The 17,856-nt window shown below is 39.9% G+C and overlaps 1 protein-coding gene across 1 annotated transcript; it reads left to right on the forward strand.

Moving 5' to 3' along the window:
* Positions 1-7,090: 7,090 nt before the first annotated feature.
* On the forward strand, positions 7,091-16,044 carry LOC104592267 (VIN3-like protein 1). The gene is made up of 6 exons (XM_010251536.3): positions 7,091-7,334; positions 7,492-7,547; positions 8,821-8,902; positions 13,085-13,739; positions 13,993-14,303; positions 14,399-16,044. The coding sequence occupies exons 3-6, from the start codon at positions 8,872-8,874 to the stop codon at positions 15,592-15,594; spliced, it is 2,193 nt and encodes a 730-aa protein (XP_010249838.1). The 5' UTR covers positions 7,091-7,334; positions 7,492-7,547; positions 8,821-8,871; the 3' UTR covers positions 15,595-16,044.
* The last annotated feature ends 1,812 nt before the right edge of the window (positions 16,045-17,856 follow it).

A 17,856-nucleotide genomic window follows, 5' to 3' on the forward strand; every position in this document is an offset into this window, starting at 1 on the left:
TACGATCTTGGTCGAGCACTCGGGTTCATTAAATGTCAGAGTAACGCTTAGCCACGTGGTCCTTGTTCAAAATGGAACCAACAATCAATTCGACTCGGTGTTCTGAGACATTACAAAGACCCTTAACACCACTTTAATGGGGTCTCATCTATAAATAGGACGAGAAAACAACATGTATATCTCTTACGCACTTTGTTACTCTTGCTCTTGCTCTTGCTCCCACCTCGACACCTTGGCACCTTCACTGACTTAACCATCGGAATCATCGCCCCTAGGACCATACTTCGGGGTATCTAATGTCTTTTGTAATTGTAGGCGAAACCCTGAACAAAATTCATCTAGGAAGTTCCTGATTTACCATTGTTGCTAATTTTGGTACATCACTAGTGAAAATAAAATTGTATTGCAACCAAGTGCACCCAACAATGGTTCCTAAAGCAAAATCAAAATTTAGAGGTATGCTATTTGTATGATTTATGAAACACGATATTAAGGGGGTGTTTGAAAGTGTTGTCATCTTGTGAATGGACTATTTCAATCCACTCCATGGGATGAAGTAGATGTTCGGTGTGGTGTGGATGGGATTGATCCATAATATATCGTGGACCGGCCCCGTCCACGAGCCAATTTCTTAACATATTTTTCTCGTGGATGGATTTGGTCCACAGTCATGGACCATTCCGGTCCTCTCCACGTGCTTTTAGTATTGATACAGTGCATCATTACCCTTGTGTTGTCCTACATCTTTCACCATGTGAGAGTTTTTCTCTTTTGCCACTCTACTCCATTACCTACCATATAGCTTCACCACAAGGGAAGAAGACCTCTGTTTAATTTTTAATTTTTAATTTTAAATAATTCAATAATTTTTTTAAAATAAATTTCAAAAAATTATAAATGTAAAAATTAATTTTTATATTATTTTTATTATCATTTTTGTTAAAATAAATTTTTAAAATTATTACATCTTTCATCATCAATAAAAATAAAATTTTATTCATTTATGATCGACTGTGTAGATCATCACACAAAATGTATGTGAGATGCATGGAATCAAAAGATATAGTGTGGATTGGTCCACACCACACCTATAGAATACCCTTGTGGGTGTGGGCTAGTTCAATCTACACAATTTATCCATAATGTTGTGGGGTAAACCATTCTACACTCACCAATTTCTTATCCACGTTAAAAAATACCCCCTAAATCATAGGCGAAAACACATTTTTTGAACTATAAATTGGAGAAAATATTTTTATTATGGTTTTTGATGAAGGAAGATTTGGCCCGACCTCGTAATCACTCAACACGTGGCAAGCAAACAGCTCGGCACAACAACGCACCCAGGGCGCAAGCACCAAAGGGAAGAAACCAGCAGTCCGAACTCCCTACTAGGAGCCTGAACTCCCTACGAGGAGCCCGACCTCCCTACTAAGAGCCCAACCTCCCTACTAAGAGCTCGAACTCCCTACGAGGAGCCCGACCTCCCTACGAGGAGCCCGAACTCTCCCTTAGGTCCTGAGCCACACAAGGCAGTGACCCGAATTGGCCCGCCTCATGGCAGTTCAGGACACTCCCCTATCCGAACTCAAGACTTCACCTCGTTCGCCACTCCAACACTTCACCTCATGGCAGTTCGGGCTCCCTGGGCGGATCCCCCGACGGGTAGTTCGGCACCTCAGGCTCCACATCCCGGGGAAGCTCGGCGCGAGTTCGCTTGGCAACTCGCTTCCTCCTCTTCTAGCCTTGAAACAAGCGCCCACCACGAGTCCCTCCTGAGTCCATCACACCTGCAAAAAAGAGTTCGGCATCAGAAAAAAGCCAGAGAGCAAAATAGAACCTCCAAGTAAGGAACCCACCCGAACTCATGTCGGCCGCAATGAGCTTAGCCTCCGTCAGATACTGTTGGCACTTTAGCCCAAGCCGCGCCCATTGTCGGAGGCCCTTCACCGTCTCTTTGTCAAGCGTAACACCGGAGTCAGGGGCGGCCACCCCCCACCCGGTCTGAAACGGCCACCCCAGCACACTTCGCACCCCGAAGTAGTCCCGCTTCCACGCTGGGACCTTGTTAGGAAGATCATGTAAAAGCTTAAAACCCGGGCGAGGAGACAGGTAATACGCCCACCTACGCCCGGGGAGGAGACCCGCTTGCTTCTTAAGCATTAAAATGGAAGAGAATATCTCAAAGTCTAAAGGAAAGCCCTGTTCGCTAAATAGGGAGATTGTCCCCACCAAATTACAAATGGAGTTCGGGTGAAGCTGGCCGACCGTAATGCCGAAGAGATTCAAAACCTCGACAAAGAGGGGATGGAAAGGCAATCACAGCCCCGCAGCGAGCTGCTCACGGAATATCACGATCTCATCAGGACCGCGTTCCCAAGGAAAGCTACCCGAAGGTATAAAATAAGCGTACTCCCCAGGCAAATTGTAATAGGTAATAAGGGATTGGAGTCCCTCAGGCATCATGGTCGAGGGGCCAAACTTGTCTAATGTCCGACCCCAACGAGAGGTGGACGCCAAACTACCCGAGGCGACTCGACCTACGGGTTTGAACTCTTCCTCAAGCTCTACCTCTGGCTCGCTAGGACTATCAGGGGATGCGACTCAGTTCGTAGAACCTGCATCTGACCCACTTGAAGGACCGTTTGAGCATTCCGAGCTAGACATCGAGGAGAGAAGGTGGATTCCAGGGAGTTACTCACCCGGAAAAAAGCTTCAACAAGACTACGGGAACTTGAACGAGCGAAAACCTGGAAACGCAAACTGAAAGCCTAGGCGCGAGCTGAAACTTGGACGCGAGCTCAAGAGGCAGCACAGAAGTGAAAGCGACTGGGGTCCCCCACTATTTATACCCATAGTGACCAAGAAGCAACGACACTGATCAAAGCCAATCCAACGGCCCGCAGTCGCGCTGACCGTACGTCCCCTGAGACCGAGACGTGATTGGCGCATGTCGTTTTGAAACTGACAGAGCACCGGCGCACGTCTTTCTGAAACTGACAGAGCGCCGGCGCACGTCTTTCTGAAACTGACAGAATGACAGCGCACGTCTCCTCACATTAAAAGCGGCAGCGGCACGTTTTCAAAATTTGAAAGGACGCCTGCTGTCACATCTCCCAGCAGCGCGCCTTTTTTATTTTAAAATAAAGCGCGCGCTGTCACGTCTGGCAGCATTTATAGGCAGGTCGGCGTGTCTTCCGTCTTCTGGGCGCTCGAAGAAACTAACCCTGACAACGCACCTCGCGCTATCAGTCAACCGAGATTCAAAGTACGGGACAAATCCACCTGCCACCTTGCGAACTCCCCGCGCCAAGGCAAGACCCTTAGCACAAGGAGTGGGGGGCAATTGATGAAGGAAGATTTGGCCCGACCTCGTAATCACTCAACACGTGGCAAAGGCAAACAACTCGGCACAACAGCACAAGCACCAAAGGGAAGAAACCAGTTGTCCGAACTCCCTACTAGGAGCCTGAACTCCCTATGAGGAGCCCCACCTCCCTACTAAGAGCCCCGACCTCCCTACTAAGAGCTTGAACTCCCTACAAGGAGCCCGACCTCCCTACGAGGAGCCCGAACTCTCCCTTAGGCCCCGAGCCACACAAGGCAGTGACCCGAACTGGCCCGCCTCATGGCAGTTCGGGACACTCCCGTATCCGAACTCAAGACTTCACCTCGTTCGCCACTCCAGCACTTCGCCTCCGAGACGCCGAACTGAACAAACGTACCATACCTGACACCAAGGAGGTCTGTATCCAAGGGCAGCACACCTAACTGACTTGGGATCTGACGCTTGACAGCCGCACTTCAACGGTCACCTACCACCGCCACCTGCCACCATCATCGCCAGTCGCAGAGACGGCTCCGACAAAAGGGAGCAGTGGCGGTTCTGTCAAGCAGAGGGGATGACACCCGAACTGGCAGGAGACCAGAGGTAATCGTACCCGACCTGACAGAAGCTTAGGAGTGAATGCACGAGGTGGCTATAAAAGGCTCCCTACCCCCAAGAACAAGGTACGTGAACTTTGCGCCATCTGATTTTATCTTGCCTAAGAATTCTAACTTGAGCTTCGGAGCATTCATACCGGGTTTCCCCCGGAGTTTCCTCATCTTCTCTATTTCAGGCTCCCTGTAGCTCCGGTCAGAGGCAAGATAGTTGACAACTAGGACTCAGCCGGATTGCACACCATCAGTTTTAGAGACAAAAACACATGTACAACCAAGAAATCTGTTTTGTGTTTTTAAATTTAGAACATAATTATTTTCCGGCCAGATGTTTAATTTGCATTTGGAACTCGTAAGAACAATAATTCACATTTGAGATCACATTTCAATAGATCATGATTTTCCAACTTATCATTTGATATTTGAGTTTAAATTGAAATCCCTTGTCTTAGATTTGGGTATTATTGAATCTCATCGATAAATTAGATTAAAATTTATGAAAATAATATATGTTATTAACAGATTTAAAAGAAAAGTTGATACTGTATATCATGAAAAAGGTGACCTCTTTCAGTATAACTTTACGAAATTCAAACCAACACTAATTAACTAATGGACAGATATTAATTATAAATGTAAATGTTTAAGTATTATCAGATTATGGGTTGGAAATGTGACTCATGAAATGACACGCTACAAATTAGTGGAGCATATTTTCATGGGCCCCACTTTATCTATAGAGCAAAAGTTCATGAGAATTGCGTACTTCATTTTCCTCCTTTTTAACATTCCCCTTTTGGTGGCCAAAAAGAAAAGAAAAATTCCCCTTTATTGGTTAGCGTAGGAAGTATAGGACACTAGGCCTCATTTTGGAATTTGGCAGGCTTAGGTAGGGGTAGTGTTTATTATTTGGTCCAGATGGCCGAATCAAATCAAACCAAACTGAAATTGGCAAGTTCGTTTGGTTTGGACTTTAAAATGTTTTTGTTTGATTTGGAAAATTTTTAAATTTTGATTTATAATTTCAGTTCGGTTTTCAGGAAATTAGATCAAATTGTAAATCTAACTATATGTGTTTATTATTTAGAATTTTTATTGATTTTGGATCTCCTGTCTGCCCATGTCAACACACGACCCCCGTGAATTGGGAACATCTCTCCCTATATAATATTATGTAAGAGGATAAGATGTTCTCCATGCATAATTGCAATGTTATGTGGGCAGGAGATCCGGACTCATTTTTATTGGGTTACATTCAATAAAGTGACCCACCTCGTATAAAAAATTGGACCCCTCAATAAAACAGTTTAGTTTGATTTTTATACTAAAATGGTTAGATTTGGTCTAATAAATTTCCAAACCATCATTTACTGAGCCTGATACTTTCTTCAAAACCAAACCGCACACGAGATCACCTTAGGCTTAGGCTTAGGCTTTGACAAACACAGATTTCCTACACTTATAACACCAAACAATAGGGATGTGGCTCAACTTGAACCGGACCCGATTACTAAACCTAGGCAAACCAACCACTATTCTCGATAAAATGTTATATTTAGGCCGGTTCTTTTGTTGGCATTTGGTAGGGATGAATTGATTAATCAGGTAATTGACCAAATTTCCCCACATTCTCACACTTTTTAGGCCCTACCAAAAAATAAATATCTCATAGAGTATTAATTACTCACGGAGACTCCATAAAACATTATCCCACCTCTGTCTTTAGTCATAAGTGAAAGCGTGACTAAATGCTGACACCAAAAATTATTTGAGTAAACATTAGCTGAAAGGGCTGTCAATGATAATGTTCTACACTAATAGTAAAATACATAGGATTCGCATTTTTTTACAGTGGGGCCTATGAATTTATTATGGGTATAGAATACTCATCGCCTTTAACTAATCTGAATTCAAATTATTTGAGCAACTTTTGCTTGGGTAAGCACACAACACTCTTAAACAAACGGGGCGTTATAAGTTTGCAATGTATATTATGGGTGGATTGGGTAAGGCCAGCATTGAATCCAACCCGACCAAGGCTATCCAAATCAAAGCTTACCTGAGCTGGTTAATTTAGGATTGTCAATGGGTTGGGTCTAGACAAAACTGTAACCTACCTGATAAGAATTATTAAAGACTTGGAATCGAATTGAACCTAATATGATCTATAATTTTAGACTCAAGATCGAACCGATCGGTTTTTGGGACAATCAGGGTTTGACTCGGATGGACCCGATTCATAATAAATCTATTAAAAATACTATATATCAAAATTAGGTGGAACTGATTCTGACTCGATAAAAACCCTAATCCAACCCATCAATTTCAGTTCCTGAAACAAACAACCAACCCAATTGGTTTGGGCCCATCGGGCCGTTGCTCCAACCCGACCCATTGACAGCCCTAGATTAATCATTTTAACTTGACCCACTGATAACTGACACCACAGACCAACAACTTCTAATTATGCCTGTTCATGAGCCGGGCCGAGCTGGGCTCAGGCCGAGCTTTTACTCATCATTAGTGGAAATACGCTAGGCCCGAGCCCGGCCCGACCAATGGGCCTATAACTTGGGCCCAAGCCCGGCCCTGATAAAAGCCCGAAGCCTGAGCCCGAGCCCGAAGCCCGACCTAATAAAAAAAGTTACAATTTTCCCTATTCAAATTAGAATTAAAAATTAATATGGTTTTTTTCCTATTTAAATGAACAATGGGCCTACAAGATGGTTTTTTTCTTTTCTTTTACGTTTTAAAACACAGTTTTACATTCTTAAATCAAAAAATTTATGCAAATGGACATTAATCCCATAACCCATTTTAAGTATAATTTTAGGTTGGGCCGGGCTATTTTGACAAAACCCGAGCCTGACTCGAATTTATTATGAACCGGGCTTTTTGACCCGAGTTTAAGCCCACGGGCCTATAAACATGTTCAAACCCGTTTGAGGGTCGGGCCGGCTCGTCGGGCCACCCGGCCCATGAACACGTCTACTTCTGATGAGTGATCACCTACATACAGCGGTTGGCCAGTGTAGAGTGTAGAGTTTAGGAAGAGAAAAACGCAGGAAAACTAGAGATTTTGACCTTTCTACGAAGAAGGAGTAAACTCTCATCTGGTTAATAGAATTACCAAAATGGCCATGAGATCACATTTCACAACTTTTCGTTAAGCTGGCGACGTACGTCCTCCTTCGAATCTTTGGATCTGACCGGATTGTGCTATAAACTCCAACCATAGCCAAACGCCAGTCGCCAGGCAGCTCTCTCTCTCTCTCACTTGTCCATTCCAAACGCCGCAACAACCCAAAACCAGTTCGGTCACGTCGCCGCTCTGGCGCCATCAATCCATGTGACCACTGACCGTCGACTATCTCGTCTTCCGTTCCACTGACGTAAATCTTATTTTATTCATTGATTTCTTTATTATTTTTCCTTATTCTTATTTTCTTTTCCATAACGAGAGAGAAAGGAGGGTCCAAGGCTTGAACCCCGATAAAAAAAAGACACCTTTCTTTTGTTTTCGATAAATAATCGAAGTCATTCTTTTAGGGTTTGATCGATCGGAACGCCCCCGGCTTGCCGTTTGCGTTGTGGCATCCTCCAAGGTACCTCTTGTAGATCCTTGCTCCATTAATTCTTTTCTTTTCTTTTTGGTTTCTTGCTTGTTCTTTCTCCGTTGCTGTTCTATATCTTTTTTGAAATTTGTTGCTTTTAGCCGTTGTCGATGTTCAAATACGCTGCTTCTGTGTTATTTCTTTGTTTAAAGCTTATCTTGTTTTGTTACATGATTTTGTTGTTTGGTGGTGGTGTTTGTACTTTGTAGTGGTCGTTTTCTTCGTTGTTGTCGTTGTGGTTTTGGGATCTTTCTGTCCTTTTGAAGCTAGGACTTGTTGCATTGTCTAATCCATCATTTGCTCATTTTTTATTTAATCTAACTGATTATATTTAGGTTGTTCGTCTTCCCACTGGAAATGGGTTGCTTCGTTGACATTTTCATGATATGGTGAAATTGATTATTAGTGGCTGCAAATAATGGCCACCTAATTTAGAGCTGTCTGTAAAAGAAGGATTTTTTTTCCCATGTTCAAGGGGTTTTACTGGGCTGGATTTGTGTGGCCGACCATTTTGTTGAGCAGATTTGAGCTTAGCTTCGTTGAGTAGAACTGCAGGAGGATATTTTTGATCCGAATAATGTACCGGATTGCATCTTTTTTTATTTAAACAACACCCTTTCTGCGAGAGTCCTAATACTTCTTGGTATAGAAATCCAATCATGCATTTTCTTGTATCTCCTTGTTATTTTTGTGCATATTGTAGAGTCCAAAAGCAAAATTGCACCTGATTTTTCATCACGATGAGATATTTCTCGCAGGAGTTTCTGCAGGGGGAAATATACCTTTGCTTATTTATTTTTATTGCTTATTTGATATTAGCGTTGCAGTTTAATATGATTAAGTTCCTTTCTTTGGGCATTAAATCCTAAAGCTCTTGCTGATTTGTTTTTATTAATCCGATTATGAACAGTTAATTTAGTGCTATTTTAATGTGTACAAGGTTCCTCTTATAGGTCTTCCCATGACTACGAATTGTTTCTTTTGTGTGCTTAAATATAAAACAAATGTCTTCTACCCTTATCATATAAGTTTGCATAATTTTCTTATTATTTGTCTAGGATTTGTTTTGTTTTTGTGTTTGACATTGGCATACATGTAAATACATCATTCATTTTGACCTGCTTTATTCATTTAACCACGGCCATTTATTAGTTAAGCCTGTTATACAGAAGTACATATGTTTCAGCCAAAGAGCTACTTATTTTTATCTTGAGAAAGTACATATGTTTCAGTTAACAAAATTTCGTTCCGTGGCATCTTACAGTGGTTGACTGTCATAGTGGTGATGACTTGAATTCCTTGCTTCCTTTGAGGAATGGATTCAGAAGACAAAGTGCTTGCCAAAGGTATGACCTTTATTTTTCTTAAACCTTTTTCTTTACCAAATTTCTTCATTCTTTTGTTTTGATTGCACTATAGTACTTGATGGTTAATAATTGAATAAGAAAGATTAAAATTATTGTTTAAGACATTGAGCAGAAGACCACATGTTAAATGTTTAAAGTAACGATAAATTCAAATGCCTAAGATGTAGTTACTGCAAGGTGACTGTAGGTTGCTTGTTGTGACTCTATGATGCAATTTGAGATGTTTAGTCATGATATATATATATATATATATATTCTTTTATCTTCTGTTTAAGTGTCCATAAAGTCTGTTCACTTGTGTAAACTCCTAATTGTGCATTCACACACATATATTATTTGGTCTTAACTTTTAATTAATAAAGTATAATCCTATTTTGGTCATTGTGCGCCATTGGTTTTATGAAGTTGCAATGTTTACACCTAGGTGCATGGGAGAGGTGCATTTTAAGTCATGTTCTACTCCTGAACCCAGGCACAGCTCCTTTCAAAATGTGTGCGTCTTTTCTAAATATGCCTTTACATGTTTACACTTTTGTAATGGTTTAACTAAAGAAGTAATAATACAACTAAATATCCCTTATGAAAAAAATACAACTACTATCTGATTCCTCTCATGAACTCATTTGGGATTCCCTTAAGGGTCCTTTATTGGAGGTGAAGGACCAATGCCTTAGGATTGGGAATTGAAGATGTTTAAGATCACACCAGCCACTTGAAGTAATTCAACTAGGAGATAAATAACAGATTGGAAGCTTTACATGTTTGAATTGTTGAATGCTTGAGGAACTTTGGTATGATCCATATGTGTTTGCTTTCACACCCATACTTTTGCTTCAAATTCGTTTTATATATAATACTTTTGTATTTTAATTTGGGCCAATGCTTTGATGGATGTTCCCTTGGAAAAGGAATCTCTAGTGTTGGTGGAGCATTTAGGGGTCAGCAAGGGTAATATTAGCATGCTTTCCTTTTGCCCAAGTTGGCATGGTTCTTCTGTCATGGGAATTCTTGGCCCTTCACTCTGGCTTTAGACTTCTGTTCTCTTTGGGTAGTAAAAGAGTAGAGGTTGAGGGTATTCTCACTTGATTACTGGTTGATATGTCATCACATCAAAGAGGCTAGAGTGTTGACTTCCATAGTAAACAGATTGTTCAAATATTCTGAGGTTGTCCAACTTTTTGATAGATAGCTTGGCTTGGAGTGGAGTGAGGAGGATGTTGTTATTTCTGCTTCTTCTGTTCTAGATTAGATTTCTTGTTTCATTTTTTTCTGCTTTGATATTCCTAATTTCCTTTTGAGTGGGGTCCTCTTGTTTGTGGGGCAGCCTTTGTTTGTATTCCACTCTTTTGATCACTAATAATTTTTTCAATATGGATATACAAAATATATATAACATTAATTCAGTCAATAAATTTTCAATCATTATTAATCTTGTCAATAATGCTATTGTAATTTACAAGATGCAGCATCTCTATGGGATGCCTATGTATTTTCATTTCTTTTCTTTCTCTTTATAAGCTATTGTGACCTGACTATGGCTTTTAAATTGTAATTGATCACTTTTATACTTGAATTCAATATGGTTACAGGTTACTGATAAAAAATGTTTTGCTTTGATACTCCTCATTCATTCTGGGATATATTCCTTTGTCATTTATAAAAAGAATATCATAAACACTTGCACCTTGTGGTTTGATTTTGTTGAGATTGTGGTCAAGCCGAAGGACATGAATGTTGCAAAATTTGAGAAGCCGCCTATAGATGGATACGTGAATCCTTTTCGCAATTCTGTTCTGTTCAGTGCCATATCCATTGTTAACCACCCTAACATACCCTTGCCCATACTAAACTTGGGCAATGATGATGAAAGGGCAACTTAGGATCCATAACCATGAGAATTTGGCAAAAGTTTTCATGCCGGCTACCAACCTGATTTAACCCTCCTTTATCTGGGCTTTGGGACTGGCGGTGTAATGACGCAACATATGTTTCATATCATTGAGTCATTTCTCCAGTAATTACATAAGATATGGTTAGCTAGAAGGGTGTGGCACAATGTAAAATCTTGATTGGGATTCTCAGGTGGTTTCTTCTTACGAGATATTCATATGAAATGGTAATGTGAAACTATAAGCATATTTCTTGGCTCAATTAAGCTTCAAATTAAGAAATATTGAGGATGAGGGTTTGGAAGTGAGTTGTATGACCCATAGGGTAAAGAAGCTTTGTAAGGCTTTTCCTACAGTGTATCAGGTATCAGGCTATCAGCTGCTCTGTAGGTGGACCTGGATAGGCTTGACCCAAATCATCAGCTACTACAAAGCGACTTCTGCAGCACATGATAGAATCCACCATGGTCTCTGCTAGTGTCTGGATCGATCAGCCATTGTAGGTCAAGCTACTTGCCACTACATTCTGAAAACTTGTTTTTAGGATGTAGAGATAGGCTTGGGCTAAGGTTCTAAGAAATTGGGCCAAACAAAGTTCTAAATATCGATACAGACTGATATGCAAGGGTGTATCAGTCTGTATGCTTTATTTTTATTTATTTATTTTTTCATACCTGTTCGGGGGGAAGGGGGACGGGGGTTGGTATAAGGCCTGTCTATCCCATGAAACAGGTCAAACCCCGAAACAATGCCTACAATAGTGTATCGGTGGATCACTGGTATGATATGTATGAGCTGATACATTGCTAAATTTTAATCCTTGGGGCTAAAGTGGTATTTAAAACTAATATCATTAGACTATGATTTCCGAATGCCTGTACATCCCTAGCATGTTGGTGTTGGATGTGATAGTACCTGATATGATGACACCAGATATTGCATATACAATTCTCCACAGGATTAACATTTCTAAAATATTTTAAACACTAATTTTAACAAATTGTACAATTAAAGATCTGCATATGTCTGAAATTTAATTAAATTTGGCAATGCATAGGTCTTAAAAAGTGACACTTGGCTTCACAATTAGATATATAACTATGATATAAGCATCTTGTATGAGAGAGGAACATGAGGAGAGGAGCATAGCTTATAAATTTCTCATTCTTTGCTAATGAAAATGAATAAAAAACCATGAATGTAAAAAAGGCTTGATACAAAGGTTCCCCCAGAAAACATCTTGTTTCAAAGTTTTAGTTTTTTTTTTTTTTAAATTTAACTTATAAAGTGGGCTTATGTTGTGGACATGGAAAGATGTTTTGGGCTGAAAATTTTAATTGAATACACAGTGAGGAGAGGAACATGGGCTGCTTTTGATCTAGGGGGATTTCCTACATGACCTGCCACATTTCTGCCATGTGATGGCCGAAGGGATGATGTGGCCAATCTGAGCTGTCCATCAACAGGGCACTGTGGATTGTCCACCTGTTCAACTCTCTAGTCCACATCAACTCTGTACCCAAGCTTTTATTAATGTTCACAAATAATACTGGCCACTGAATGTTTTAATATTTTGACATTAATCTTGACCAAAGAAGGGATTTATTTTAGCCATGTGGGAATGGTTTTGGGCTTTTCAATTTACCATGTGGAAGATTCTTTGGTGATTCAGCCGTCATTTTTAAGCAACCTAACTAATCAGGCCTGCTCCCTATATTTTATATATCAATCAATATTTTATTATGCAAATCAGACCTATGCCTATATATACATATTGATAAACAAAAAATCTGAGCTAATTACTGGATAACTATTATACCCTTGATGCTTGTACAAGGGTTCTGTATCATGTTAGATACTTCAATTTTTAGTGTAAATTTCGTCACTGATACCGTATCCAGCCGTTTCCTTGCCATAACTGCTTGCTAATGCTAACATTTCTTGAATCACAGCATATTTTGCTTCCAGTAGGTTGTAATCCTTCTGATATGCAGATCAACTTGTTCCAATATCTTCTTCATGTTACCTCTCAATGTTTTCTTGTCAGCCCCTTATTATTCTTGGTGTTTCCTTTCTTTACATTAAGCAGATATCTCTATCCTACTCATACTCACAGAAACATTTCTGGCATCTAATTTCTGTGGTTTTCTTTCTTGAGTGTACTGAATTTCTGAACTTGTTCATGTCTTTAATAATTTATCTCAGATTCTTTGACTAATTTTTGTTGTTTCTACACCTACTGACTATCTTGTTCACCTTGTTTTGTTTCCAGTGTTTGGCATACAAAGCCTTTCTTCTAGTGCTCAAAGTACCCCAGAGAAAAAGGGACACTCAAGTGATGTCCCAGGAGGTCAGGAACTACTTCATGAATATCTCAAGTCGGGGGTAAAGAAGGAATTGCTTCAAACATGCTTTCATAAAGAGAAGAAACACTCTGCATCATCAAAATGTAAAATTAATGAACACCTTATCAAGACAAATAATAAAGGATTTAAGAATCAGGAACCACGAAAAACTTCTAGTCAGTTAACGTTGACCAACAATCATGCCCTTCCCTCTAGGAAGCAACCAAGGAAGGGTGAAAATCCTGTTCGACTCCCACCGGCTACAGAGCTTTCATCAGACGTTACATGTTCAAGCACTTGGATCTGTAAAAACTCTGCATGTAGAGCTGTCTTATCCATAGATGATACGTTTTGTAAGAGGTGCTCTTGCTGTATTTGTCACCTGTTTGATGACAACAAGGACCCTAGTCTTTGGTTGGTCTGTGCATCTGAATCTGGTAAAGGTGATTCATGTGGATTATCTTGCCACATTGAGTGTGCTCTCCAATGCCAAAAGGTAGGTGTTGTAAACCTTGGGCAGCTGATGCAATTGGATGGGAGCTACTGTTGTGCTTCTTGTGGCAAAGTCACAGGGATACTAGGGTGAGTAATTTCTCTGCTGTGTATTGTTGTCCTTGCTAAATTTGGTGAATCTCTTTCTTATTTTTCCCCCTTTAATAATAAAAAGGTAAAGCATCAGGCAAGCGTGCACTTGTGGTCTGATTATTTATTGGATTAATACAAGAGTATTGCTAAGTAAATAAGCAAAAGATCAATTATTGGTGATTTCAACTTAACAATAGATTTTGTCTCCTCTGGACTGATTTTGTTGCTTTGATTTGAGTATTTCCTGCAGATCTTGGAAGAAGCAGTTGATAATAGCAAAAGATGCCCGGCGTGTAGATGTTCTCTGCTACAGGATATCCTTGAGTCACCGTCTCCTAGATGGAACTTGCAGGTTTAAAGAACTACACGAAATTGTAGGAGATGCTAAGGTCAAGCTTGAAAAGGAGGTTGGGCCAGTGTGCGGAGTTTCAGCCAAGATGGCACGGGGCATTGTTAGCAGGCTTTCAGTTGCTGGTGATGTGCAGAAGCTTTGCTCACTTGCAATTGAAAAGGCAGATGCATGGCTAAGCACCATATCTAATGCTAAACCACGTGATAGAGGTGGGGTTCCTCAGCTACTCAACCCTTTTTCCATTGAATTGATTCAACACATTTTGACTGAAAGAATAAACCTCTTTCTTTGTTTCCATTGCCAGAGGATTCGCTTCCTGCTGCTTGCAGGTTTCAGTTTGAAGAAGTTACATCTTCATCTGTTGTTATTGTTTTGAAAGAACTGTCCTCCATATCAGATGCTATTAAGGGCTACAAGCTCTGGTACTGCAAGAGTAGAGAGGAGTCACATCCCAAAGAGCCTATTTGTGTCTTTCCAAGAGCTCAGAGAAGAATTCTGATATCAAACCTGCAGCCCTGCACAGAATATGCCTTTCGAATAGTATCATATACAGAGACTGGTGATTGGGGTCATTCAGAGGCAAAGATTTTTACCAAAAGTGTGGAGATAATCCACAAGAGTACTGATTCAACAGCAGCCATGGATTGTAAGAATGAGAATTTGCATGTGGAAGGAAGCTCATCTAGTGCCAAGAGGGAGCCAAAGATGACAATGGCAACTGGATCTTCTGGTTTCAAAGTTCGAGACCTTGGAAAGATCTTACGGCTTGCTTGGGCACAAGAAGATGGTTACCTTGATGATGGGTTTTGCAGCGCAGATATGGAAGGATGCTGTGGTGGAAACACTACAGTGAAACCTGAAATTATTGAAGAAGATCAACCCCCATTTGCTCCACGAGCGCTTGATTTGAATGTTGTCTCAGTGCCCGATCTAAATGCAGATCTAACTCCACCATTGGAGTTCTCCAGGGAGGAAGATATTGGTTGCACTTCTGAGCGGATTGTCGAGGTTGATGACGATGTCATTTCTCGAGGGGAAGAGAAGAATAGACAAGCTGGATCAAACGGAAGTGGTGATTCTGAGACATGGGCAGTTAGGCCCATTAGAGAAGTGCATGCTGTTGAGTCCCGAACGGAGTTGTCTAGGAAACAGAAACCTAGTGCAAATGAAGAGACAAACGACTGTGATAGCACTCTAATTAATGTTTCACCATTGCAATTCTCTAGTAGGTCTAATCACTTCGATGGGAGCTATGAGTACTGTGTAAAGATCATCCGATGGTTAGAATGTGGGGGTCACATTGAACATGAGTTTAGGATGAAATTCCTGACTTGGTTTAGCCTTAGATCAACTGAGCAGGAGCGTAGGGTGGTAAACACCTTTATTCAGACTCTGATTGATGACCCAAGTTGCTTAGCAGGGCAGTTGGTTGACTCCTTTCTAGATATCATTTCCAGCAAGAGGCCACGTAATGGTTTCTGTAGTAAGCTTTGGCACTGAATCAAGGGAACAACTAAATGAATGACATTGCTATTTGCATTGTTTATATGCTCCCCTGAGGTAGACTCTTGATTGCCATTGTTTCTCTATGTACAGGCATTTTATGTTTATCTTAGGAAGCTATCATTTTAACTGGGGGAAGTCTGTCAAGCTGGAGATTTCACGAAAGAGGGCCTTGAACCAGAGATTTTGTTTTGGAGAAGGTGCTCTATATTGTTTCCCACGCTCATTGACAAATTGAAGCAGTGGAATTATTTCAATCATATGGGACTCAGATCCTGTTATTCTTGCTCTTTGACTCTTATTAACTTATTCACAGATTAGTATATTAATGGATTATGGGGAGTTGATATACTTTGCATTAGAGATATATTTATATATTCCCCATAACGGGCCACTCTTTTTTATGAAGGATTGAGCTATCAAAATCAGATAGATGCATGTTATAAAGGTGGCCTGATCTTCTAATATTACTCTCTGTTATCACACGGGGAGATGAAGACGCACTTGTCCTTCAATCACGGGCTCATGGAGAGGATTAAGCACAGAAAGAAGTCTCTGCTTCATGTTTTATGAAGCGTCAAGCGACCTCAATCTTCTCCCACAAAGTTTGTGGATGGCTGACCTTCATCTCTCATGTTCGATCAGGGGCAAGGATCAAAATATCGATATGCTCGATGCCGACAAGTGGGAAACGGTCCATATTGGTACATGACCTTCTCTGTATCGTATCGGTGTATCCTTGCATCCATGGTGTTTGAATCTAAAGTATTTTAGGTTGGAACACAAACACCATGTTTATATTTGAATCCTGTTTCATGGGAGATGTGTTATTGCGTCCAATTTAGGTTGGAACACAAACACCATGCCGACAAGTGAGCTGTTGCATTCCGGAATCTATTAACAAAACAAAAGTACACAGAAAAGAAAAAATGCCAACATCCGAATATGCTTGACTGAAAAGAAGATATCAATTGGAACTTGGTATTGAAGTGCTTTGTTACAACTTACAAGTTGAAGGGGTAATTAAAGGGCCATAGGTACGTATTAGATCAAAAAAGACGTGCGCTGAAGTAGCAAAAAATGAATAAACCACTTGTAATTTAATCATAGATATGACATACAAAATAGAGAAAATGTGAAATAGGATTCGTGTAACCGATCCCAATCCCATAGAGTTAGGATAAGGCTTTGAATGACGATGGCAGTGACGTACAAATAGATTTACCATTCATTTATATAATATGTTATTCATTTTTGGATACACTAATCATTCCAATTTACATCAGAAAGTTCATACAAGTATAAATTACAGTTGTCTCTTGTTTAAATTGCAGATTGCAATGTATTACTATTACCTCACATTGTTGAAGCATGTAATTTTTTATGTGTTTATACCTTATCTGTAGCCAATGGAGCTCCAAATTTTGTGTTATTGGTGTATTTTTATTAGATTATTAAGATTTCCCTACCATTATCTATCTATGTTTTAATTATTTTATCTTCTCTTGGTATATCTTAGGCGTATACTGATATGTCTTTTAAAATTGTATTTCTGAAACTCTTTGCAACACCAATACTTTAAAACTTTAATTACCAAAAATTAAAAAAAAAGAATCTTTGAACCTTGAAGTTATTTATTCAAGAAACTTTGTATTTGCATTTATTGGTGAACTCAGAAAGTAAATTTGTATTTTGGAGACTGGAGTTGTGATATTTTTTCTGGAAATTCTTCGTTATTTATTTATAATTGTTTAAACAAGAACTCTTCTTGCCTGATGTAATCCAGGAAGATTGTTGCAGTATAGAAGACTTAAAAACAAAGAAAACACAGAAATATGTTGATTTCACAGACTTTTGTCAGACTAAAAGGGAGTCTCTTTGGGATTGGACCAAACAAGAAGTTGTTGAAGATCAATAAAACTGTAAGAAGGCATTAGTATTTTAGCGGATCAAAGGTTGTAGTTTGTAAGATGGTTATGGCTTTTGAGTTTAGATGTATGATGGTGGGGTTTTGTTGTGGTTCTTGTCTTTTCTGGTAGGGGTGGATTCGAGCCGAGCCGAGCCGAATAGTACCAGGCTTGAGCTTGGCTCGAGACTATTTTACAAGGCTCGAGCTCGGTTCGAGCTAGAACCTTGACCTCGAGTTCGACTCGTTTTATATTTTATAAAAATATATAGAAAAAATATTTTTATAAAAATAAAAAATACATATAATTTTTTATTTTTTATTTAAAAAATTAAGAATTATAATAATTAGTA

The sequence above is a fragment of the Nelumbo nucifera genome, chromosome 8 (assembly GCF_055504915.1).
Source record: "Nelumbo nucifera cultivar China Antique chromosome 8, China Antique-T2T, whole genome shotgun sequence".
In the NCBI taxonomy this organism is placed as follows: domain Eukaryota; kingdom Viridiplantae; phylum Streptophyta; class Magnoliopsida; order Proteales; family Nelumbonaceae; genus Nelumbo; species Nelumbo nucifera.